This window comes from Kryptolebias marmoratus, linkage group LG19 (assembly GCF_001649575.2).
Source record: "Kryptolebias marmoratus isolate JLee-2015 linkage group LG19, ASM164957v2, whole genome shotgun sequence".
Classification (NCBI taxonomy): Eukaryota; Metazoa; Chordata; class Actinopteri; order Cyprinodontiformes; family Rivulidae; genus Kryptolebias; species Kryptolebias marmoratus.
In genome coordinates this window covers 22591146-22616751 of record NC_051448.1, presented here as the reverse complement: position 1 = coordinate 22616751, position 25606 = coordinate 22591146, and the positions used below count along the sequence as shown (strand labels likewise).

The following is a 25606-nucleotide window of genomic DNA, read 5'->3' as shown; positions in this document are numbered from 1 at the left end:
TCTCGGCTGGCCTGGGAACACCTTGGGATTCCCCCGGAGGAGCTGGACCAAGTGGCTGGGGAGAGGGAAGTCTGGGTCTCCCTGCTTAGGCTGCTGCCCCCACGACCCGACCCCGGATAAGCGGAAGAGAATGGATGGATGGATGGATGGATGGTGGTTGTTTATAAACTTAAGTTTCGTTTTAATGTCTAAACTGAAAAAATTTCCAAATATATCTAATATATTCAATATATATTCAAAATCCATCGTATCCCATACAAATTAAATTGGATATATCCAGTATTTACATTATGACTAATTAAAACCATTCAGACATTAATAAATGTAATAATGACTACTGGCAACAATATAATTTTAAATATCTACAAAGATATTATGGACATCTGCGTATTGAAATCTTCATGAGATATAATTTTAAACAAGAATATAAGATTCATAAATCTTAGGAACTCAGAGCCCAATACACATGAATATGAAAATGAAATTTTTTTCCAGGAAAATTTTGTTTGAGGTGTCTGAAACATTGATTCTGGACAGGAAGTAGATCTTAGATAAAAAAGGAAGGAAGGAAGAAGGAAGGGAATTGCAGGGTTCCATGCCTGTGCTTTGGTTTGGGCCTCTGGTTTCTTCAGTGAATTCTGCAGCTTATACAACTAAAACCTGCTGTTTTACATCAGATCTCAGTATCGATGTCTTATAGTTTACTGGACATTTACAGGACAACAGATTCTTTTTCTTGATTCTATTTACCAAAGTCATACTTTCTATTTTGATTCACCTTCCTACAAAACATGTATTTTGTTAAATTAGTCAGCTACTAGTTTTATCCTTCATAGATATACTCTTTATAGTGAAGCATTATTATATCCTGAAATTATTTACTGTTTTTAAACACCCTGACAGCAGAACATTCGGGTGAAGAATGGCAGAATGAGGCAAGAGGTTTATTTTCCTCTTTGTTCATTATGTCATGAATCTAACCTAATTTAGCTGAGCCCTTTTTCACTAATTACCATTATTATCAAAGCCTTAACAGTGTGGTAAGGAGCTGCCATGTGTGTGCTGTAGGGTTGTTAATCCTCAGATCACCATCTGCCTCATTTCTCTTCAGCAGAACTGAAATTGTACACTCTTTGCAGGCCTCAGTCTTGTGACCGGATTTAGTCTTGCTCTACACACCACTTACTGCTTACAAACAAAACAGCAACACAAACTGAGCAGAAATCCATCCACTGATTTTTCCTATACTTAGATTTTATCCTCCTACGGCCCCTGTTTCTGTCTAAAACAGTGTGATTTCTTTATTTCTCTAAATGCATGACAAGTCTGCAATTATCGTCCCATCGTTACAGATTATTAAAAAAAACATGCATATGTGATCATAAATTGTATATTACAGTGGCAGACTTCTGATCCTATTACTGCCTCTTCACACTCGTCTTCATCCTTCTCCACAGTTCATCAGCCCCTCTGTTCTTCCCCTCCTCCCTGTCAGTGTCTCTGTGGCTGAGCAGATCATGTCACCGCACAGGGCCCAGCTTTGCTCCACTATGCCACAGCGTCTAACACCCAACCCAAAACTGGGATCATAAAGAGCTGGTCCCGCACACATAAGCATGTGGAGTGCGCATGCACACACGAGAGGACTAACGAGCCAAACTGTGGTCAAGCTCCTCCTGTGTCAAACCTGCTGGTCTTTTAGAACAACTCTGATGTTAGAAAGCAACTAAAGAAAAACAGGAGATCTGGAAAATGCACTTTTTAAACAGTCAATTTAAATTAAAAAAAAAGAAGACAGTTAAATAATTTGGGTATTAAGCTGTCTAGATAAAGAAAATGTACAAGAGGCTTAAAAACTGGAACTATATACAGTTCTAGTTGCAGTTAGCCACTATTAGCTACAGCTAGTACAAGCCCATTGTATGGGATCATACAATGATGACAACATACAGCATTTACTTACTAGATTGAGGAGGTAGCTGATTAAAGTTAAAGTACCACTGATTGTCACACACCTGAGTATGTGAAATTTGTTCTCCGCATTTGACCCATCCCCTGAGGGAGCGGTGAGCAGCAGCGGTGCCGCACTCTGAAGGTGCAAAGATGCTCCTGGGACAGTCCAGCACATAATAGTGGGATGTAAGAGTCAGGCAGGTAAAGCAGACATGGAACGCCATAACCAAGTGGCTGGAACAGTGTACAGGAACATCTGTACCGAGTATGGACTGGAAGTCCCGCAGTCACAGTGGGAGACTCCACCAAGGGTGGTGGAGAATGACAGAGCTGAGATACTGTGGGACTTCCAGATCCAGACTGACAAACAGGTGATGGCTAACCAACGGGACACTGTGGTGATAGATAAGATACAGAAGAAAGCAGTGGTAATAGATATAACAGTCCCAAGCGACTGTAACATCAGGAAGAAGGAGCACTAGAAGCTGGAGAAATACAAAGGGCTGAAAATAGAGAAGTTATGTAGAGAAGTGCCAGTGGTTATCACAGCACTCAGTGCTGTGACTCCCAAACTGGAAGAGTGTCTCCAACAGATCTCAGGAACAACCTCAGAGATCTCTGTCCAGAAGACTGCAGTCCTAGGAAGAGCTAAGATACTGAGGAGAACCCTCAACAAGCTCCCAGGCCTCTGGTAGAGGACTCGAGCTATATATAACCACACTGTATAACAATGTTGACCATTTACACACAGCAATGCACCAAATCAAAGTTTCAAACCTTTATTTTCTAAAAACTAACAGTTTTGTGGAAAATGTTCCATCTTTGTCAGAGGTAATTCTATTTGATTATGGTATCACATCAGAACTTAAGCAAAGCAATGCCTGAAATCACTATACACACATACAAACAAGTCTGTATTTCTACCCTTATTAGGATATCATACTGACCTCCATTCATTTCTGTAGCCTTACCCTGATCCTTATATTAAACCTAACCCTAACCCTAACCAAAACTCAATTCACACCATAGACCTTAACCTAATCCCAAATCCAAAATTATGATCTACCTTATCAGCACCACACTATGGTTCCCATAAGACTACTAGTTTTAATAACGTAGGTGATTATACCAGAAAAGAAGAAGAAAAAAAAAACAGGAACACACTCATGCACTTATTTTCTGTACTCAGCTCATTATGATGTGCTAAATGTCAACTCGCATTAAACTCAGCAGTCTCATATACCCTAACAGAATGTGTGTGTGTGCGCCTCTTTAGTATTATATGATTATTGTGCATGACATGTGGAAAAACACCCCTGCCCCTCATCTGGGGGCAGTTCCATGCACTTGTGCACACATCAACCCAAACAGCTGCTCCCGGGGGTCCCAGCTGTGATTCTTCCTCACAATGTATTTTTAGTCTATGAGTAACTCCACTGAACTGGGTCCACCTCTGTGTGTGTGTGTGTGTGTGTGCTGACAGGCTGATTGTGGCAGTGAGGCATGCCATACAGCACAGCCTTCCCTACTGACCCACAGTCCAGGAACTCAGCTAATTTATCTTTCCAACAACCAAACGCTCCTTTTTCTCAGTTTGTGTTTGCAGTGCCAGCACGAGTCCACATGGGCCTCCACTTTGTTCCTTCTGATGAACTGAAGTGCTAATCACATCCAGTGAGTACTGTAAACTTTTAAAAGTAGACTAAGATAGCGGTAAACTGTGACCGTAAAATAAATTTATTAAAAACAAAAGAGAGGTAGGGGCTCGTGGTGCTCACACGCAGAAATACTGATGAAATCAGTTTTGTGGTTTTATTTGAACCAAAGTATGTTGGACATTTTGTTGTTGCTTTAGGAAACTCTATTAACCTGACCAAAAAGGAAACATATGTCTGTTTTCAATGTAAAAAAATTTGCAATTCTTTGTAAAATAATACTTCAATGAAAACTGCAATAAAAAAAGCCAAGTATTTCTTGAAAGCATTAGACGAATATCATCTTATGATGAGAAATGATGGCATTATAGCCGTTTTGGTCAAACCTCATAAATGATGTGTGCAATCTCATGCAATATTGCTAGATCTGTTAGCGCATTAAATGTGTTGAAGGTGACTCTCAGCTACTACCACATCAAACTTGAGCTCAATACACATCTGGGTTATAGCCTTTTTTGTGTTTACTAAGGTTAATAAGCAAGTTGAATCCAAAGGTTAATCAGTTGTAGCTGTATATTCAAAGATAACCTTCTGAGAGTTTCACTAAAACTGTTCAGTGGTTCAAGAGATATTTCGCTAACAGACAGACAAATATACACGCACACACAAAAATGGGTAAAATCAGTCTCTTTGACTTCAGCAACAGGTGATGAAAATCAGTTTGAACTCTAAAAAAACCCCAAACACTTTCATGTGTGTGTAATTTCCCACAATGCAATGTCAGAAGAAAACAAGGAGCTGTTCACTACTGAAAATAAAAAAAATGTGTTTCAAATGATGATAAAACAATTTTAATCATCACTTTTAGTAAAGAGAGTGGAGAACTCGGGGACAAACTGGACAAGTGGTCCTACAGTTCTCATCAACAATGGTTTATATTAATCAGATAAAAACCAAAGATTCACACATGTAGCATCAGTCTGGACACTCACACGGGTGTGTGTGTGTGTGTGTCACTCACCAGCATTGGAGATGCGTCTCCCTCTCTCCCAGTCCTGCTGCTCTCTGTCCAGCTGCTCCTGCTGCTCCTTCTCCAGCCGCTCTCTCTCCGCCTTCTCCCTCTCCATCAGCTCGCGCTCAGCACGCTCCTGCTGCTCCTGGCGTTCCCTCTCCGCCTGCTCCGCCCTCTCCTGCCGTTCGCGCTCCTGACGCTCCGCCGCCTCACGCTCCAGGCGCTCCCGTTCCTGGCGCTCCTGCTCCTGGCGCTCCTGCTCCTGACGTTCCCGCTCCTGGCTCTCTCTTTCCTGGCGCTCCCGCTCCACCTCCTTCTGTCGCTGCAGCTCCTCAAGCTGTCTGCAGGAGACACAGGGAGCAGAGAGGAGGCAAAGTTTAAATCTGCAGGGACGTCTGGTTTTAGACATTTTACCAGGAAAAATATAATTTGGTCTAAAAAACAAACACCCAGACATATTTATGTGCAGGAAAAATTTTGTAAAACTGTTGTCTGAGTTTGAATCAACCCTCTTAAGAAATTTATAGCCTTGTCATTACGTAAGTCATTATATAAGAATTGCTCTTAAGCACAGTAATGTCACGGAACCACTGCACATGTGAGCACAAATAATTTGTAAATGTGACCAATGCACTTCACCTTTCATGCAAGAGTTTTACACTGAGATCATCCGATGTCGAGAAATGATGGAGTTTGTACTCATTTTGGTCAGAAGTTAAAAAATAACGTCATGCTCAATCTCATGCAGAGTATGTGTTGAGGACTCAAATACTACAACAACATCAACAACAACAACAAACAGACTGTAACAGTTGTGCCTTATCAGTCATAAACTGAGTTCTGCTGCTGGTGTTGCGTTCGCTCCATCCATGCTGTTCCAGGTTTGGTCAGTAGGTGTCAGCAGAGGGCAGCAGCAGGAACCTTCTGCACACTAAGACTGAAGCCATCAGCAGAGGAGGAAAAGCACAGAACTGCACCGTGTGAGCATGTTCAGAGTTTGGGCATGTAGACTTGAAATGTGGAAAAAAAAGTGACAATTCCTGTGAGTAATAAAACAACTGCATCACAGCTCAGCTAAATAATTAATACACTAACTTCAGTGACAACATGTAGGAATGACTTGATCAGTGATGCAAAAAAACCAACAAAAAAACAGCAAAATTATTGAATAAATTTTGAAGGGTGGCAATGGAGCTACTGCCTGGAATTTAATCTAACAACTTTATTCTCTAAAGCCCAACCGCAATTTGGGACTTTATTTTGTAATATTCTAAGCAAACAAAATGTGAAGAGAACCAAGATCAAAGAAAATGTTAAAGCTGGCAGTGGCTCATTAGGGTCGCCATGGTAACCACATACCTGTGTTCCCTGATAAGACAGGAAGACAGTAAAGCAAACTAGAAAGTAATCCTCAAACAAACGGTCACTGTGCAAAAAAATACAAGTTAAATTAAATGTCTGAACTGTAAGAAACAAAAACATCTGGCCATCACGTGTAAATTCTTAAGAGACTAAGATGATTTATGTAGGAGATGTGATATGTTACACAGACTGTTTAAAGAGATAATTGTGAGCTCAGATACAGTGGAAGTCAATGAGAGTTTGGATTCATACACTTTGCACTCTGTGGTGGTTTGAGAGTAAACTAAGTACTATAACAAAAAGAGACTAGGTTAAAAAGGACAAAAATGTTTATGATTTGATGCATAAACTGTATAAGTAGTGCAAACAGCATGAGAATTAGAAGAATCTTTTTTACCAAAATTTTGGAAAGTTTAGACAGCTTTAAAGTTAGTGTGTGACATCAGTCTGAGATGAACATTTTGTGGTGAAATCTTAGAAAAAAATTCAAAGATTTTTTTTTTTTTAATAAAATACCCTTCAAGACAATGTTTCTAAAACTATATGCAGAGATTTCTTAGGATACGTTTTTATTGTTTGTGAGGCCTTGGGTCTTTGTTCACATTAGAGGGCCACTCAGGACAAAGATATCCAAAGCCAGTGCCCCAGCAAGACTCAAACTTGTTTGGAAGGACAAATCGGTGTCAAGGCTACCGAAGGTAGACTCCTACGTCCATATGTCTTGTCAGTCCTTCTTTATGCTGCAGAAACCTGGAGTGTGAAAGCTGAGATAAAGAAAAGAATATGAGCTTTTGAAATGACCAGCTAACATCACCTGTTTCAGGTGCACTGGTCCTTCCACACTACAAATGTGGAGGTTCACTGTAAAGTCCACATTCTCATTGGAGATCATGACTCCTTCCTAACACAGATCAAGAAGAAGAAACTAAAGTGGCTTGCCCATGTAGTGAGGGCCAAGGGAACTCTGCCAAATGTGCTCCTCCAAGAAAAAGCTGAAGGAAGCCATAAAAGGGGAGTCCCCCTTGTCAACTCGGTGTTGACTTGGTGGCTGCGGAGCTCTTATGCCCAACTTTCTGTGACCCGTTTAAACTCAGAATGACATTTCCACTGGGATGTCTGAGATCCAGAGCTCCAAAGAGGCCTGGGTTTTGCCAAAATCCCATCATTTTTCAGAGATTTCTTTTAAGCAAATTTTATTTACACTGTACAATGTACAATAACCAAAAGTAGCATACTATTTCTGATCAAGCTCTACATTTTTATGCATTTTCTGTATGGGCTGTCCTAAAGTTGTGTCAGAAGAAGCCATTTTTAATTTGTGGCTGAAGCAGAAGACTAGCAGCTGAATAGGAATAAGGGTGCTTTATACTTGTGCTGTGGGACTCTTACATAAACATCACCTGGAACGAAGTGTCTTGTTAAGGAATACATGCTCAGCTGATGTGAAAAGGGAGTGTTCAGAAGTTTCAGGAACAAATAAATGTCACACAGAGGGTGTGAATGCTGTGCACGGTGGAAGAGTGACAGATCAAATGTGAAGTAGGAGGAAGATGGAAACGGTGGGAAGTTGTAATCTTTCAGGTTCACACACCAACAAACAGAAGGTTCCCTGTGGATCTTTTATTGAATTGAAAAGCTGCCATGTAGTCGTCACATCTGTGATTCATAGATTCATAAATCACACAAGCAATGAAAGAGAAGATGGGAAATGGAGCTGAATGTTAACATGCAACACACACACACACACCAAAACACCGTCAGGTCGCCTGCCCTCACTCAGCCTGTTCTTCGGAAAGCTGACTCACAGTTAAAAGTCAATCATCAGCATAACTGTTGCTTTATGCAAACACTCCCCCTCTTTCTTTCCATCCGCCTGACACACACAAACACACACTCATGTTCCCATTTGTGTCGTCATTCAGAGCGGTGGTGTCACAGCTGTCACCTGGTTCTGTTTTCAGTGAAGAGAACCTTGTCTGATTTAAACACCGTGCTAAAAGCAAAATTAACTCTCTCACTCCTTATAAAAATTAAAGTTCTGATCAATTTATTCCTTACCTGAGATCTGAACTCGGACAACATTTAAACTGCAGTGAGGTCAGTTTAAACAGGCAGGAATTAATCATGATTTTAAAACATAAAAGCCATTTTTCTTTAAACGTACCATCTAACATTTATTAATAAAAATGTGACTTCAGTTCAAACTGACTGAGCAGCAGTTTAACACCTCTAAGCAGTAACAATTACCACCAAGAAAGAGACATCATGAAGACCAAGGAACTCTTCACATAGGTCAGAGACGAAGTTAGAAGTACAGATAACTGTTGGGTTATAAAAAATGTCCCAGAATCCTGAACATCCCACAGAGTTCCATTAAAATCTTTATAAAATGGAAAGATGACGTCATCGCTGCAAACCTGCCAAAAGAGGGCCGTCCACTAAAACTCATGGAGTGGATAGAGAGGGCATAAATCAGGGAAACATCTAGGAGGCCAAAGGTAATGCTGATGGAGCAAATCGAACACCTCTCATTGTGCTATCATCACCCCCACGGTGAAGCACGGTGGTGGCAGCATCATCTCTAGGGATGCTTCTCATCAGCAGGGTCTGGGAAAATTGTAAGAGTTAAAGAAAAGATGGATTTGAGCAAAATATAAAGAAATTCTTGAGAGGAACCTGTTTTAATCTTCCAGAGATTTGAGACATTGTCCTGTTTGAATCTTGCTGGATCTTCCAGCAAGACAATTATCCTAAACACTCTGCTGAAGCTACACTCCACTGGCTTAAGAAGAACCATTTAAAGGTCCTGGAGTGGTCCAGTCAAAGCTCAGAACTCAGTCCCAGTGAGAATCTCTAGTTTGATTTAAAGATTGTTGGACACAAGCAGCACCCATCCAACCTGAAGGAGCTGCTGCAGTTTGGTCATGAAGAACAAACAAAAAGTCCAGAAGTTAGATGGACCAAGATCATGGAGACAAGAAGACTCTTGCTGCTGGAACTGCTGCAGAAGGTGGGGACAGAAAATATTGACTTTTGATGTTATACATCACAGGTGTCAAACTCCTTTCCTCGGGGGCCGCTGTCCTGCATGTTTTAGATGTGTTCTTGCTTTAAAATGGTTTAAATGGATGACTTGTTCCCATGCTCCTGGAGAACTTGATGATTTGGTGAGGAGCTAATCAAACCATATGAATCAGGTGTGTTGGAGCAGAAAAAAACTAAAACCTGCAGGACAGTGGCCCTCAAGGCCTGGAGTTTGACACCTGTGTTATACATGATAAGGTTTTCTGTTGTTTTAGTCTTATTTTTTGTTTGTTTCACAATTATTATTTTTTTGCTTATTCTAGGTGGTAGTTGTTGAAATGAAAAGATGCAAACTCAAAAAATATTCTTTTTTTTTAATTTTACATTGAAGGGGAAAAGCAGGAAGAATGCCAGGGTAGGATGGGGTGGGGATCTCTAAGTACAACCAGTTGAACACAGATCATAAGAGAGGCAGCGAACTTCACCTGATCTGTTTTCAGTGTCATTGGACCCTCACCTGTTCAGAGAGAACAATCAGGGATGAAAGACAAGAAGGATGGAGGGAAAGAATGAAATGGTACAAAGTACAGAAGTTCACACACATACACACACAGCTGTCCCAGTTCTCACGCTGCCTCAGAGGTCGATTGATGTAATTACAGAAACACTGAGCTAACCTGGATTCTTATAGGCGACTAAAGTGTGTCGGGGCCACATCTCTAAGGGTTTAACTGTCCTCCTCTGTGGGCTTTCCTCATCGACAATAATATATACACTCTGGTAGCAAATTAGTCCCTGTGGGATTCACAGTACTAAAACTGCAGCTGAGCATCTCAGTTAAATATAACTCGTGTTGTGATGGCAGAAGAATTAGTCTAATCAACGAGATCAGAAATGGTTCCACCTTTTTTATTCCACTTGGCAATTTCCTGCTTAAACATGGTTCAGATGTTGCCACGTGGCTGGAGCTGAGACGAAGTTTAAACAGACAACAAGACTGCTTTCCTATGCAAAACAGAAGTCAAAATTTTAACACTGCATGTATATAAAAGCTTTATTTTAAACAGACAATATGTAGACCAATAAACCCACACACTAAATATAACATGAGGATCACAGGGGGCTGCTGGTGATGCAACCGACAGGCAACATCCACTTATTTCCAAGCAGCTTCAGCTATTTGACTGCAGCTTGTTTCCACAGATTCAGCACCCAAATACAAGCAGCTGAGACATAAAGACTGAGGCAGAGTCAGCAACCTGACGGGCTCTCACATCAACATCATCGGCTAAATTAAAGCCCCAACATTCCTTCAAGGAATGCATATCGCTGGCTGCCTTTCATGCCAAAGTTTTAGACTGAGACCATTTTATGATGTTAAATAATGGAGTTGTAGCCGTTTGGTCAAAACAAGAACAACATGCAATATCTCGTCGGATCTTGCACAATCTGTGAGCACTCAGAGTATGTGTTGTGAATAACTGTCAGCTACTCCCACGCAAAATTTTAGTTCAGTATTTGTAAAATGTACAGAGTTGTAGCCATTTTTGTGTTCGCTAATGTGGATTAGCTGTGTCCATCTTGAACTGGTTGTTGATGCCACTCGTTATTTTCCACAGCTGTTCAGAGAACACGTTTAAAAGTGCTGCAGCTGTGAACATCAGCTGATCTCAGCCCAGCAACCTCAACCGGGACATTTTCATGTAAATTATTAGCCCTGAAAAACGACAGTGTCCCCTGCTGCAGAGACACATCCAAACAAACAAACGTGACCCAACAGTGACCGAGCCATTCGTCTTGCGGTGCCTCATTTTTCTCTTCCACCCGTCGCTGAAGAGCTTGAAGCTGCTGAATCAATCCTAATTAGAGCAGAGAGGCAAGCTCAGCTGCACCATTGTTTCCTCTGCAGTTGGTAAATGGCTCAGCTGGCACTGATGAATCGTTTTTTGCTCCGAGGCCATTTAAACTCTTGATTGTTGGACAAATTTGCCCTAAAAGGACAACAGGAACCAGGTAGGATGAACCAAGTTCAGCATGAGCTCCTATTTTATTCCACAAAGCATTTTAGAATGGTAACCACACACTGGAAATTATGAACGTAACACACATGCAAAGCATTCCCTTCAGCAGCAGATCATAACATTCCTGAACAATGCGCACACAAACTTAAAATAACTTGTTTGTAAGGACATGGAAGCAATGTGAGTGCTGGACGATAAATTATGTAAGCAAACGTCTGTGAGCTGTGTGTGTGAATGTATAAGTGAGAGACAGAGCCTGTCATCTGTCACAGGGACACCAGGGATTTACAGTTCACTGCAGCGTTTGGATGTGATACCATAAGTTATAACACATTCCTGCTCAGTGAGAACTTTCTCAGTGTCAGAACTTTACAAGCTCACAGACACTTAATAAAAAGGACACTTAATGAGCTAATTTGTCTTCACAACACAAACATCCCTACATGAGTCACTTTCACTTACTGACTTGGCATTTTAAATTTAAAACATGATCAAATGTTTTCTTATTGTTCCTCTGTTTGTATTACTGTATACAGTAATTTTATATTTATATTCGTCTGTCTGTTAGCAAATACCTCATGAGGGCAGATTTAAAAAAACTCTAATCAACCTTAGCAAAAAAAAAAAAAGCTGCTAAAACTCTGAGTGCCAACAGACTGTACATAATGTTAGCGCTACAAACAGCTGCTATTTTTGTTAGCAAACAACTACAGGATTTTACACAAAGTACTTTGTAATGCCAACTTGACAATGATGTAAAAATCTGTGACATAACGTTTGAGTCTGAAGTTGGTTTGAGACAACAGAAATCCACTTTGGTTTTGGCTGACTTCAGACTAGCCATAAGCTCATCAGTCCTGTCAGACTTAAACTCTGTTTCTCTAAACCCAGGCCGTTCAAAGAGCTATCTGCTACAGGTGAGATATTAATTATGCATAACTTCTACACAGAATCCCTCTTCAAAATGGCTACAATGTTCATTTGAAATAATTTATTACTGGCGGTTTTAAAAGTGACAGTTTTAACTTCAACCTGAACTGCCATCTTCCAGTTCTCCAAGATCCATTTAAAACCTGATTCTTTCTTATTAACTCACACAGGGAGTCAGACTGTTGATGGGCAGAGTGTTTCATCACTTCCAGGAAGCCTAATCAATCGTCCTTTTTACACAGCTCTTCCTCTCATGCAGCTCTCTCTTTCCTCTGAGTCAATCTGCCTCACAGGGAAACGTTACAGGATTCAAAGCTGTGAAAAAGCCTCCCGCTCCATTTAGCTGGCGTCTTACTCGCCTCCTGACAGGAGTTGCCAGGGAAACCGTTGCTAGGGGAGCGTGGGTGGGCGGCATGGCCTGAATCCACACATGCACACAGACGTACATGAACTTGCTCGGTGTATTCCTTCTAAAGAGTTACTAAGTTCAAAATGGTACTGAAAACATCTGTAAGAGTAAGAGGAGGAGAGCTGCACAGACAGGATCTGCAGTCATTACATTTAAAAACTTATTCAATATCATAGATTTTAAAATGACCAAAGATTTGACCCCAAATTCCACAGGGAAAGAGATGAAATAACAACATTAAAGGCCTAGCATTCCTTGACGGACTGCATATCGCCCACCACCTTTCCTGTGAGAATTTTAGACTAAAATCTTCTTATGGTAAGAAACGACAGAGTTGTAGCCATTTTTGTCAAACCATGAAAGAAAACATTATGTGCAACCTCTAATGATAATGCAATATCTCGCGTGATCTCACATAACGCTCAGAGATCACGTTGTGAATGCCTCTTGGCTACTACCACACCAAATTTAAGCTCAATATCCATTTAAAAAAATAGTCACAGATGCATCTCTAACTTGTGTCTACAGAGCTGTATGCTGACATCTGCACAGGAGCTCTCCTCTGACAGAAAGCATCTGAGGTCCAAACCTGTCCTCATTTCAAGTGTACTCCAGCAGATTAAATGTGAAGGTGGCTGCCAAGTTGAGTATAAAGTGGGCCAAGGTGGGTACGATGTGGGCAGATTCAACAACAAAATCATTTCAATGGCCAAGAGTGCAATTTTGCAAGCTGTGAACATGTGAAAGTAAGCTGTGATTTTCAATAATTGGCTGTTCAAAACTCATTTGGACAACTGGCTGGATGCAAACACTCAGAATTCAGTGAGACCATGACTTAATATTAGCTTACTTTCTCACAACTTTCAGTGGCCAACTGATCTCCAGCAGTTGAAGCCCGGTGAGATCCCACCTTTACATCTGCTGATCTCTTCAGTTCCTGTTGCTGCATACTCAACAGATGTAGAGAAAACGGTGTCAAGCTGTTGTCATTGTGTTGTTTTGCCATTTCACCACATAGTGACGACTCTGCAGAATCTCCAGAGCTGTTGAAATCTGGCAAAACCTCCTGGCCAGTTGGACTTTGCGGCTCGCCTCACTGGCACACAAAACCAGGAAATGTTGTCTGAATGGAGATGAGCCCAGATAGACCATATGGGCCCACTCTAGTTCAAATCTGCAGCAGATAAACACACAAATACATTCCATGTGTCCTATGTCTCACTAACTAAAGACCCCGACCTTGTTAAAGCCACAGGACATATCGATTATTGTGGCACACCAGCATGTATGGAAGTATGTGTGCTTATGGCTGAAAATGTGGCTCTGAACCCATTATCCTCCGCCGCTGAAATGTAGATAATGACCGAATTATAGCCATTATCATTAAAGATAAAGAACTAAAAATGTGTGTGGTAGTAGCTGAGAATCTTTCCCAGCACACACTCAGAGTGACATCTCACAATATTGCATGAGACTGAAAACATCATTATGAACAAGGTTATAAAACTGCTCCAAACCGGCCCTTCTTAACATAACAAGATCTTAGTTTAAAGCTCTGACATGAAAAGTGGCGGGAGATATGAATCCCTTCAAAGAGTATTTAATGTTTGTGACAGTTTAGCTACTGAGTGTTAAAAAAACAAATGTAAGAGATACACACATCTTTTTTCTGCCATTTTTCTATCCAAACTTTGGTGAATCTCCCAGCACTCCTACTCCCACACAACACACAGCCTGTTATTTCCAGCTCATGGCTTTTTAATCCGAGAGTAGAACCCTGCATTTCTGAACAGGTGCTTCAACCGAACACTCTTCCCTTTCAGCCATTCATGAAGCTGCTCATCCATGCAACAATTCTTCAAGCACTCCTAAGGCAGCGGTGCCTGCCTCTTCATCTGCCCGTCTTCAAGAAAAGGATTAAACTGGAGGAAAAACATTTTCATTTGGACTGCTGAAGAACTTAAACTAACATGTTGAAGATGATATGAGCTGAGCAAGACTAAAATTAGCAAAACAGTAAAAGCTAAAAATAGCTAAACAGTATCAAAAAGCAGCAGAATGGAAAAGCTGTAAGTGGCAAAACAGGCCCTGAAAGTAGCAAAGCTGTAGCTAAAAGCTTAAAGTAGCATATTGGCAGCTATAAGAAGAAATTAGCAAAACAATAGCTAAAAGTAGCAGAATGAGAACTAAACTCTAAAAGTAACAAAATAGTAGCTAAAAGCAAAATGTAGCAGAACAGTAGCTAAAAACTAAAAGTAGCAAAATTGTCGCTAAAAGCTAAAAAAAGAGCCAAATTGAAAGTAAAATGTACAAAAAGAAGCACAGTAGCTAAAATTGGTAAAATCATGCTAAAAGCTAAAAGGAGCAGAACATTAAGTATAAACTAAAGGAAGCAGCAAGAAAGCTAAAAGTGGTAAAATTGTAGTTAAAAGTGGCAAATAGTATCTGAAACTAGCAAAGCTGTAGCTAAAAGTAGCAAAACCATATCGAAATGCTAAAAGTAGCAGAACAGTAGCTAAAAAGTCAAAGTAACATAATTGTAGCTAAAAGGAGCAGAGCAGCAGCTAAAAGCCAAAAGCAAGCTAAACCTCAAAAAGCAGCACGGTAGCTAAAAGCAGCATAAGAAAACAAAAATGAAGCAAGCATGCTGTAGCAGTTTTTGAAGAGAACAATGCTTTAAAGGAATTGAAGAGATATTTGTGTATTTTTTGTATAATTTTACTTTAAATCAAGGTAAATAACACAAAATTATGCAGTAGTAGTTTGCTTGCAAAAACCCATACAGAAGGATCTACAAACAGGAAAACAGTGAATTCTGACTTCACACAATAAGAAAGCCAGTGGAAAGAGGGTGCATCTGGGGGTGGAGGACTGAAGATTGAGAGAGAAAGAGAGCTTTACATTTCCTGTTGTCATGTGACCCAGTGGAAAATCCCATTGTCTGGCTTTTCCAGAAGAAACCCTCAAGTGAGGAAGAGGAGTCCCACTGATAAGTGAGTGAACCAGTGTGGTCACAGATGGATTTGGTCATCTGTTCAATGGTTAGCTGATGTTCCTAATAAGGGCCAGAGGTACGACTGGAGGACACAGGAATTATGATTGCTTTAACCTTATATTGGGAGCCTATTAACAGCACAACAGAATGGTGATAAAAATGTGACATGCTGTGAACTTTGATTGGCTCCCAATGATTCTGACATCACTACACAATCCTGGAGGTCTGGCTAATGAATTACAGTGTAGGTGGCAGCTTGGAAACAGTTTGACCATCAACCTACTGTATCAAAGGAAAAAAAAAAGAAAACGAACTAATGAATGACTTGTACTGAAATGATCCCAGCCCCTGGTGCTTGTCTGAAGCCAACAATACATCTTCAAAGTGTCTTTGATGAAAAATGTTGAAAATAAAAACAGCATCTGCTTAACAAGTCCTCACCTAGTTAAAATGCTGGGTTTTTGTCATGTAAAAAAGGAGTTGGTGATAATTTCAAAACTTTTCCCAGCTTTAATTTGACGTGCACTCACCAACCACTTTATTAACTACAACCTTTTTTTCAGATCTCAATATATGCAGGCGGAAGGCGTTTCTTCCACTTGTCTTAAGGTATCTATGGGTGTTCTGCAAGGCTCAGTCCAGGGTCCTCTTCTTTTTATAATTTACATAAACTGTGTAGACAGAAATGTGACACATGCTAAATGTATTTTTTATGCTGATGACATATTGCACTGTTGAAAATCTACAAGCAGCTTTTAATTCCATTTCAGTCCAACTTGTGTGATTTAAAACTTGGGTTGAATGCTGAGAAATTAAAACTAATGCTGTTTTCTAATGTTGCTGCCCATCACTACTTTTCAGGATTTTCAGATCGGAGTAGTCTCACAGCATAAATACTTCGATGTTATTATTGATAATGCTCTGGCCATTGCTTTCCATATCCAACAGCTGGTGAAAAAGTTCAAGTTAAAAGTTGTTTTTTCTTCAGAAATTTATTTTTTTCAACATTATAGTAACTGCTATGAGGAACTTTGTTCACAGTTTTTACCATGGCCCTATGACTGCAAACCCAAAATGAATACAACCAGCCCAACGAATCAGCCAACAATCATCAAGGAGCTGGTAATGTTGCTCTTCATCGTCAACTCACAGATTTAATACCACTATTGAACATACTTGGTCAGTTATACGGGAGAGAGGACAACTTCCCTGTTCCTGCCTCCAGTACACAACATGCACATGTAGAAATAGAATCCAGTTGTCTGATTCTGGGTAATTTGATGGTTAGTAAAATTTTCAGAAGAGCCTAAGCAGCAAAGTTATGTATGTCAAAAGTTAACCTACTACAAACCCTTTAAATATTTCTAACAGCCTGGGTTTAATTATATTTTTTTCTTCCACATAAGATGATGTCTGGATTACTGACGGCAAAGCACCAAAACATCCATCTGGGCCTCAAAAAGGTCCAAAGATCTGTCATCTTCCAAAGCTTTGCAGCATGTTCACTCTCCTTTTAAAGAAACACAACGTTCCATACTGGGGTGTGCTGCTACTTCATTCCTCCACTACATACTGCCCTCCCCAAGCTCCCGTCTTCTGTTCCACTCTCACTCTGATTCACACACACTTCGATCGTTCTCTCCTCCTGTTGAAACTGGCCTTCGTATCAGCAGATGACCTCAGTAACCTGTCCACTGTCTGCCTGTCTGTTAGCCGACGCGAAATATGGAGCACAAGAGGAGCTGGGGGTGGGATTGACAGACTGAGAGGAGGAGGGGGGCACAAATGGAGATGGAGGAAAACAGAAGGGTAGAAATGAGAATGCAAGAAAGAGAAAACAAAGAATGTGGAGCTGGCAGATTCTCAGACCTCCAGAGCTCATAAAATGTAAGTGAGATCCAAGTTCACCTTAAAGTGAATTAGGAGCACTGACTCAGAGCTAAAAAATGTCTGACTGACCGTGTGTGTGTATGCGCAAATAAAGGCTGCATATCTAAAACATAACATAGATACACATTGAATTCCTAAATTATTCAACATGAAAGACTGTAGATGATGTTTAACCAGCACATTTACATTCTGTTATGTGTGAGTTTAAAGATGATATTATATTAACTACTCATTCAAATACGAGCTCTACAAAATAGTCCACACACAGACATGGCTGGAGACTACAGTTTGCAAGTTTAATCCCAAACCTTATGACCATCCCTTCTGAATTTACTGTTGGTTCTTAAACAAAAAGCAACATACCCCTTTAAGTTAGCAAATATGAGCTGGTACAGAGCTTTAACAAAATATTTGTTCTTACGACACAAGACTATTAACTACATATCACAAGAATAAAGTTACTAAAAATCAATAGTACTCTGTAAGGACACCCTTTTCATGACCTATTAGAGTGGGGCTGGATCACAGCAAATCCTGGAGTGTCTCTCTTGGATTGTGACAAGACAACTATGGCATTCTGTCTGTCAAAAGTTGTCTCCATGACCTTGTTACAATAACTTTCATAGCCTAAGCATAAGGCCAGCGAGGCCAATCCTGCTTCAAAATGACAATAAGTTAGAAAAAGTTTTCCAAGGCCAAAAGATTCCAAAGTATGGGAATACTTTAAGTTAGCTTGAAAAATAACCCACCATAACTTCTTTTATGGTGCTAAATGCTCTGTAATAAGTTGGATTGTTTGTCACATATGTTTCAGTGAATAATTGTTTGAGGAAACTTTTAGACTAGAATCTAGGCTTGTGTTTGTTGATTAACGCTAATCAGTGTTATGTCGAGTTAATCCCCTGAGACTGCCCCCCCCAGCAGTTTTCTAATCAATAGTATTTTAGGTAATGCTAAAAGAAGAAATCTTGATCTCATTTTGACTCTTTTGTCCACTGTATCTGTCAAAACACATGGCTGGAAATGTCCTTTACTTAGGTGGGGGAACACATTCCAATACAACGCATGCATCTTTTAATGTGCCTGTTTTAAGCACAGTTGATTGGGTAGATGATGTTAACAGCTAAATGAATAATATTTAAATCATAGAAATTAATTTATAATTCATACAATTAATAAATGCAAGTCATACATAATGTGAGAAGAACCTTCGTCGGAGTTCCAGTCTCTATTATTCCATTTTAAATATTGTAAATGTTTCTCCCCCTCTTTCTGAAGGCAAAGCAATGTGACTGAGTTCCTGCAAAAGAAGGATATCTTAACATAATTTGCTGCAGTTCTTAGCAATAATATTCTTATTAAGGCTTTTTTAAAAAGACATAAACAATCAAAGATGTTAAAGATAAAATGAAGTTGTTCATTTTGGCTTTTGGAGGAAAAATGGTCATTTACATTTTTTGATGAATTATTATTTATAAATAATGACTGCCACAACCTCGCTATGGAAATGTTGTGCATGGTCAAGACTTTTGTGAATTGATCAGGCTGTGTCACAGATAACGAGGACCTCAGTGTGTCCTTATTACATCTCTGAAGACCTCCTATGATCACAACATATCTGCACTGTGGAAGCTCGGCAGCTGCATTATACCACAGAGACTTAAAACTATTTAAACTGATGATTGTTGTGCTCATAGTGACACCAATACTGCTCAATCAATAAATGACTTAATCAGGACCACAGTCCAATACTTGGAACTAATCAAGCACTAAAACTGGACAATATCCATGTCTTGTAAGTTGTGAATTGCAAATATCAAAATCTACAATATCCACAAAAGTTTTCACATACTGCACAATAAAGAAAACTTTTAAAAGAAAATGTGACTGATGAAAAGAAATAATGGAACCTTTTCTGAACCTTTAAGGACAGATGGAAACTTCAGAGTCAGTGTGTAAATGTGATTAAATGACTCCTACTTGCTGAGGCCTCCTGCTGTAATGATTTAAACTCGAGACACTCATCCATGAACCTACACAGTCATCCACACCTTGCCATTACTGTGGCGCGCATTAAGTTGTCCCTTCAGGTGTCTATTCAGATCTCCAGCTGCTCATCATCTGAACTGTTGTAATCAGTTGTCTTTAGTTTCTGTAACTGGAGTCTGATGTGTCTCAGTGTGTGGTCATGTTTGGGGACCATAAAAAAAAGAAAAAAAGAGACTACCATATTCAAAATTCAAAAGTTTGATGTCACATTCCAGCTGCTGTCTGTGTAAAAGTAAAGAGCAAATTCAACACTATGTGAGGATGCACAGACTTGTGTTTGAATGTGAGAGAGTATTGAGCTGGTCCTCAGTCAGCAGCTGCCTCTCATTAATACAACCCTGTGTGTGTGTGTGTGTGTGTGTAGCAGTTCTAGAGCCTCATCGTTACTTGAGGGAGAGGGGTCTTGCATGGACAAGTAAAACAAAAAGTTTTTGTCTTAGTGTGTGTATGAACAAGGCACCCGAAGGCTTCCTTTACTCACTTGTGTCTCTGTCATTGTTTGTGCAAACATGGTTAGAGTTTCATGGCACACTGACTACATGTTTAAACCTTGTTCACACGGGTTGTGGTTGTTTATGTCATACTTTCATCAGCTTGGCATTCTGTCTCAGTCTGCATCTTTACAGTGAGTTACAAAAGTATTCGCTAACCTGGGTATTTTTTTTTACCTTTGTTGCCTAAAACCTGGCAGTAAATCAGTAGAATTGGACCTTCACAAAATGCTCCTTCAGCTTGGATGGTGCTGTTTGTGTCCAACAATCTTTAAATCAAACCAGAGATTCTCCGTTGGTCTGAGGTCTTGGCTTTGACTGGCCCACTCCAGGACATTTAAATGGTTCTTCTTAAGCCAGTGGAGTGTAGCTTCAGCAGAGTGTTTAGGGTCAATGCCCTGCTGAAAGGTGGACCAAAGATTGAAGCAAGTTCTTCTCAAGAATTTCTTTATATTTTGCTTCAACTCTGGCCAGTTTCCCAGACCCTGCTAATGACAACCATGGCATGATGCTGCCACCACCATGAGTCACTGTAGGGATGGTGTTCTCAGCATGATGAGGGGTGCTAGGATTTGGTGGTGTATACATGGCATTGTCTTTAAATGGCCAAAATGTTCAATTTTAGTCCACAGCAACTTCTTCCACATGCTTAGGGAGTCCCCAGTGTTTTTTCTGGAATTCTTGGTATTTCTCTGATTAATGCTGTTCTTGTTTTGGTGGATGATCCTCCCTTCCTTATTTTAATATTGTACTCTGTGAGATGTTCAGGGTTCTGGGATATATTTACATAACCCAACCCTGATCTGTACTTCTTCACAACATTGTGTCTGACCTGTGTGAAGAGTTTCTTGGTCTTCATGATATATCTTGCTTGGTGGTAGCCCTTACTACTTAGAGGTGATTCTGGGACAGTCAGAACAGGTGTATACTGAGATTATTTCACACTTAGATTGCTCACAGGTGGGTCTTATGAGGCCTCTGAAAATAATGGTTGGAGGTTTAAAGCAAAAGGGGGTGAATATATATGCATGAACCACATTTTAGCTGTATAATTGTTTTGTTCTTGTCATTAGGCCATGCTTCTTACCTTCTCTGCAGGTCCATCTCCTCTTGCGTGGGGCCATTCTGTACCTGTTGGCCCTGTCGGGGCAGCGTGGGACCTGTGGAGGGCGAAACACAAGAAGACTCCTGTTAGTCCTTTCATTAGAAAGGCAAAAAGTTCCACGTCATGTCAAAATAAAAGGTTGGATCAAGCTTTGCCTGCAGAGAGTTGATGAAAGCCTCCCAACAGTTCAAAGAGGAAATAGGGGAAAGTGCTGGTTACCATGGAAACACAATATTTGTTAAAATATCATCGGTTTATTGCATCTTGGATGTCTTCAAGCTCTCTGAAGACAATGTTGATTTGTTGGAACAACTAATGGCGTGGACATTTTTTAAAAATAAATAACTAAAATGGCTTCTGGACTTCAGCTCAGCATGAGGAAAAGAAAAAATAAAAGACAGTAGTTGGACAACAATCTTGTCCTATATAATCCTGTATCCTGGCTGTCTACAGGCATTAGTATTTAAGGTTGGTGGAGAGGCTGCAGTGCACTCAGGATCCAAACATGAACCTCTGTGGGCTCTATAATCTGATTTCTTCCATCCTGTGTACATGTTGGACTGCCACGCTGCAGAATCTACTGCCTCCTCCTGCTGTTCTTTTATATACACATCAACAGCCTGCTTCTCTTCCCGTTTCTGTTCATTTACATGCCATTACTCCTCTCTATATCTAATTTTTCAGTAGGAGATCATGAGTAGCCAAAAAGAAATGAAATAAAAAAATTCCAAAACCTCTTCTTCGACCTGCTTGCGAAACATTGTGAGGATTCAAAAATTGTTAATAAAAAATGAAGGGTCAATGTTTCACAAAAAGACATCCAACTTTTATTTATAACTTTGTAATATAACTACTGATATTCAAAGAACTATTCCACAAAATGCTATCCTATAGTTTTTATGTTGTTTTATGGAGGTAATATTTTAAACCGGGAGGCTGTGGCTGAGGACGAAGACCCATCCACTGCCAATCAGAAGGGTGGTGGTTCAACCTTGGTTTCTCCCACCAAGTGTCCTTAGGCAGGGAATTAAACCCCTTGTAAGCCCTGATCTGCAAATCAGTGTCTGTGTGTGCAAAAGAGTAAATGCCTTAATAATAAAAATAAAGAAGGCTGCACTGAGAAGCAGCTGGTTAAAACTGTTAGAACTGTTGCTTTGCAGCAAGAAGATCATCTGAGTGTTTCTGTGGCGTTTCCATGTTCTTCTTTTATGCATGTGCTGGATCTCTCTGAGCATTCTAGTTTTCCTCCCACAGTCTAAAAAAAATGAATGTTAGGTTAACTAGAGACTTTAAATTGGCCCTTAGTGTGAGTCTGTAGGTGAATGGTTGTTTGTCTCCATGTGTCCTTGTGATGGACTGGTGACCTGTCCAGGGTGTCCACCTCCTCCTACCTGATGACTGCTGGAGGCAACAGCTCCTTGATCAAGGTCAAGTGGGTATAGAAAATGAATGAATGGATTTTATTTTATGAGATGCAAAGAAAAAAAATACTTAGCTGCCAAGGTCAGTAATTCAAAAATAAAAAAGGCAGACAGTTTGTCCTCATGTTTACAGTACTGTGAGAATGCTTTTAGCTACTGCTTTGCTCATATTAGCTTTGAGGTACAGTTTTGCTGGTTTTAGATTTTAGCTATCATTTTGCCAAGTTTAGTGTTTAGCTATTGTTTTGCTGGTTTTACCTTTCAGCTACTATCCTGCTAATTAGAGCTTTTTGATCATTTTCTGACCATTTTAGCTAGTAGCAGCTTTTCTGCTCATTTTAACTTTTAACTACTTTTCTGCTCTTTTGGCTTGCATTTTGCTCATTTTAGCTTGCATTCTGCTTATTTTAACTTTTGTCCTGTTTTTTTTAACTAAGAATTCCGTTTCAGCTTCTCCAAAACCATTCAGCACCTTTTTTTTTTTTTTTTTTACAGAAAATTCTAATTTTGTCTAATTTCCATTTTAACTGTTGACTTTATGAAAACAGTAGGTCACTGATTCAAATACAGGATCTAAAATACTTTTGGCACTGTCATATCCTGGTTACTTTCAACATGAGTCTATTGCTTTCCCTTTTCTAAAGATGATACAGGCTTTTTCTTTTGCTTGTAAATAATTTAACGAACAAAAGTAATTTTCTCCAATAACAAACAATTACAAACCTTCCAAAGTACAGGAAAAACATGAAAAGATTATCCGTATTTTGTGAAAGTTTGTGTGATACATGGACCTCATAGGTTTGACTTGTGGAGATGCAAATTTGTATCTAGTGGAAATGTTTAATTTTTTATTTTTACTAATAAAACCTTGGTTTCAAAACAAATAAAAACAACCCATACATGAATTTATATTACCCTAAAAAAAACTAAATTGCGAATCAAGGAAATAACAAGGAATAATGTTCAGATCTTTTAAATGTGATACACAACGCTGACAAAACATCAGACATCAAACATGTTCACTCTGTGACCTTTAGGCAAAGAGCAGGAAACACACAGATATCGCTGTCGAATTAACACGTGGTAATGAGCTAACTTTCAGCACGACCTGAGCAGTGCCAGATGCACCAACATGCTTTCCTTTGAACACACACATACAGACAGTAACATGTGGCTTCATACGACTGCATTAACTGAGAGCAGAACAGCTGCATGCCTAACCCTAACATAAACATAAAATGATTATTTATTTCCAATGATGTGATTCTGGACAGATTTATTGTTGTAACCTCAGTAACATGTGTAACACAAACACCAGCCAGAAGCTTCTGGATCTGAACGGAGCTGGAAACAAAGCAGTTTTAAAAGCAAATCGTACCGAGCCAAGTGTTGGCTTTCTGTGGTGACGGAGAGACAGACAGAAAGACTAAATGATCAGAGTCTGGGCTGCAGCCAGGCAGACAACTGAATATCAACATGTTCATCACACTGACCCCGCTTAACGCGCTCGCTGCTATTGGCAGCAGGAGGAGGCTGAGTCAGATAAATGAGTAATAAGAGGTCTTTTTTTTCCTGTTACACAAATTATCTTTTTGTCATTGAGATCATCACAGCAAAAATATTCTTCCTTTGATGCGAAAAATAGCTAGGCTAATGGCTAATCATTAGCCTAGCCTGGATGAAGACTTTTGCCTCTTTCTCCATCCTTAGTGCTCTAAGACTGATGTCATGGCTGATAAGGTGCTAACTACTGAGAACTATTAGACAGAACATCACTTCAAAGTTGATTGGCCTATTCTTAAGGTTTAGTAGTATGGCAGTGACAAAAAAAAAAAAAAAAAAAAAATTCTGATCTTTTAACGTTACAGACAAGAATGCATGAAAGCAGAAGCCAAGGACGGAACTGCAAGAAGACACCAGACATCAAGATTTAAAAACTTGAACTCCACACTCTCTCCTTTTTGAATTGAGAAAGCTCCTCAGATATGAAGCGAAATGTCCAGTTGTTTTAACCTGTTTTGGATTTACCATGTGCTGGATAACTGAGAATCTACACCAACATATGCAAGGAGACATGTTTGACATGATATTTATGGTTCTTCCAATCTGAACAAAACTGAAAATAAAAGTAACCGGCGTTAGTCACTCACAACAGAGCCAAGCTATTAAGATGTAGTTCTTCTCAAAGTTGCTTCAGAAGGTATTCAATGGCCTTCATAATTCTCAAACAGATGTACATGACACTGCTTGTCCAGCCACACTGAGCAACTGAGGGAGAGGAGCTTTAGTGAGGAAGAAGACCAAGAACTTAATGGTCACTGACTGAGCTTCAGAGATCCCGTGGAGCTCCAGAAGGACAGCCAGAAATGTAGCCTGATCTGGACCTTATGGGAGAATGACCAGACACTAGAAATCCAATTTGAAGAACTCTCAGACTGAGAAACAAGATTTTATGATCTGATAAAAGCAAGTACAACTCTTTGGTCCATTCTAAACATTATGTCTGGAAGAAACCAGGCGCCTGCCCAAAACCATCCCCATAAATAAGGATGGTGGTGGCAGCATCATGCTGTGGGAGTTGAGGGTAGCTCAGTGAAGCAAAGTATGGAGATATTGTCAATCCTGCTCGACAGAGCCCAGGACCTCAGCCTGGACCAGAGGTTCACCTTGCAACATGACAATGACTGAAAAAACACTGAGAAGACAACACAAAAGGGACTGATGGACAACTCTGTCCTTGGGTGGCCCAGCCAGGGCCAGATTTTGAACCCTATAAGAGACCTGAAAATGGCTCCCTACTTATGATCCCCAATCTAACTGAAATGAGCTTGAGAGGATTTGCAAAGAAGAATGACAGAAAATCCCCCAGTCCAGGTGCGCAAAACCTAAAAAGACTAAGCTGAACTGCTGCCAAAGGTGCTTCAACTCAGGACTGATTAAAGAGTCTGAATATTTATTGTATGTAAATGTGATATTTCAGTTTTTTATGTTTTAATCAATCTACCTTGTTTAAATTCTGTTTTCACTTTGCCATCATTGAGTAATAACTATCAATTAGTAAGGGAAAAAAATCCAAACAATTGTAGCATCATGTTTCAACATAATAAAATAGTAAAAAATGAAGGAAGTCTTAATACTCCCTTAAACCACTGTAATTACTTGGACTTACTGGCTCCATAAAACTGAATGAAGGCCTCCAGTCAGTTATTAAAGTCCAACGGAAGGTGAACGTTGTGTTTAATTCCTTTGGTTTCTTCTTTGACAAAAGTTGACTTAAGTTTTAATTTAA

At 39.8% G+C, this 25606-nt stretch overlaps 1 protein-coding gene across 1 annotated transcript in view; it reads right to left on the bottom strand.

Moving 5' to 3' along the window:
- Positions 1-25606, bottom strand: part of enah (ENAH actin regulator) — a gene marked incomplete at its 3' end in the record, with an annotated part of 90841 nt that overhangs the window by 7790 nt on the left and 57445 nt on the right. The window contains 2 exon segments of the mRNA XM_037981684.1: positions 4630-4961; positions 20879-20951. Coding sequence (XP_037837612.1) covers positions 4630-4961; positions 20879-20951 — 405 coding nt within the window.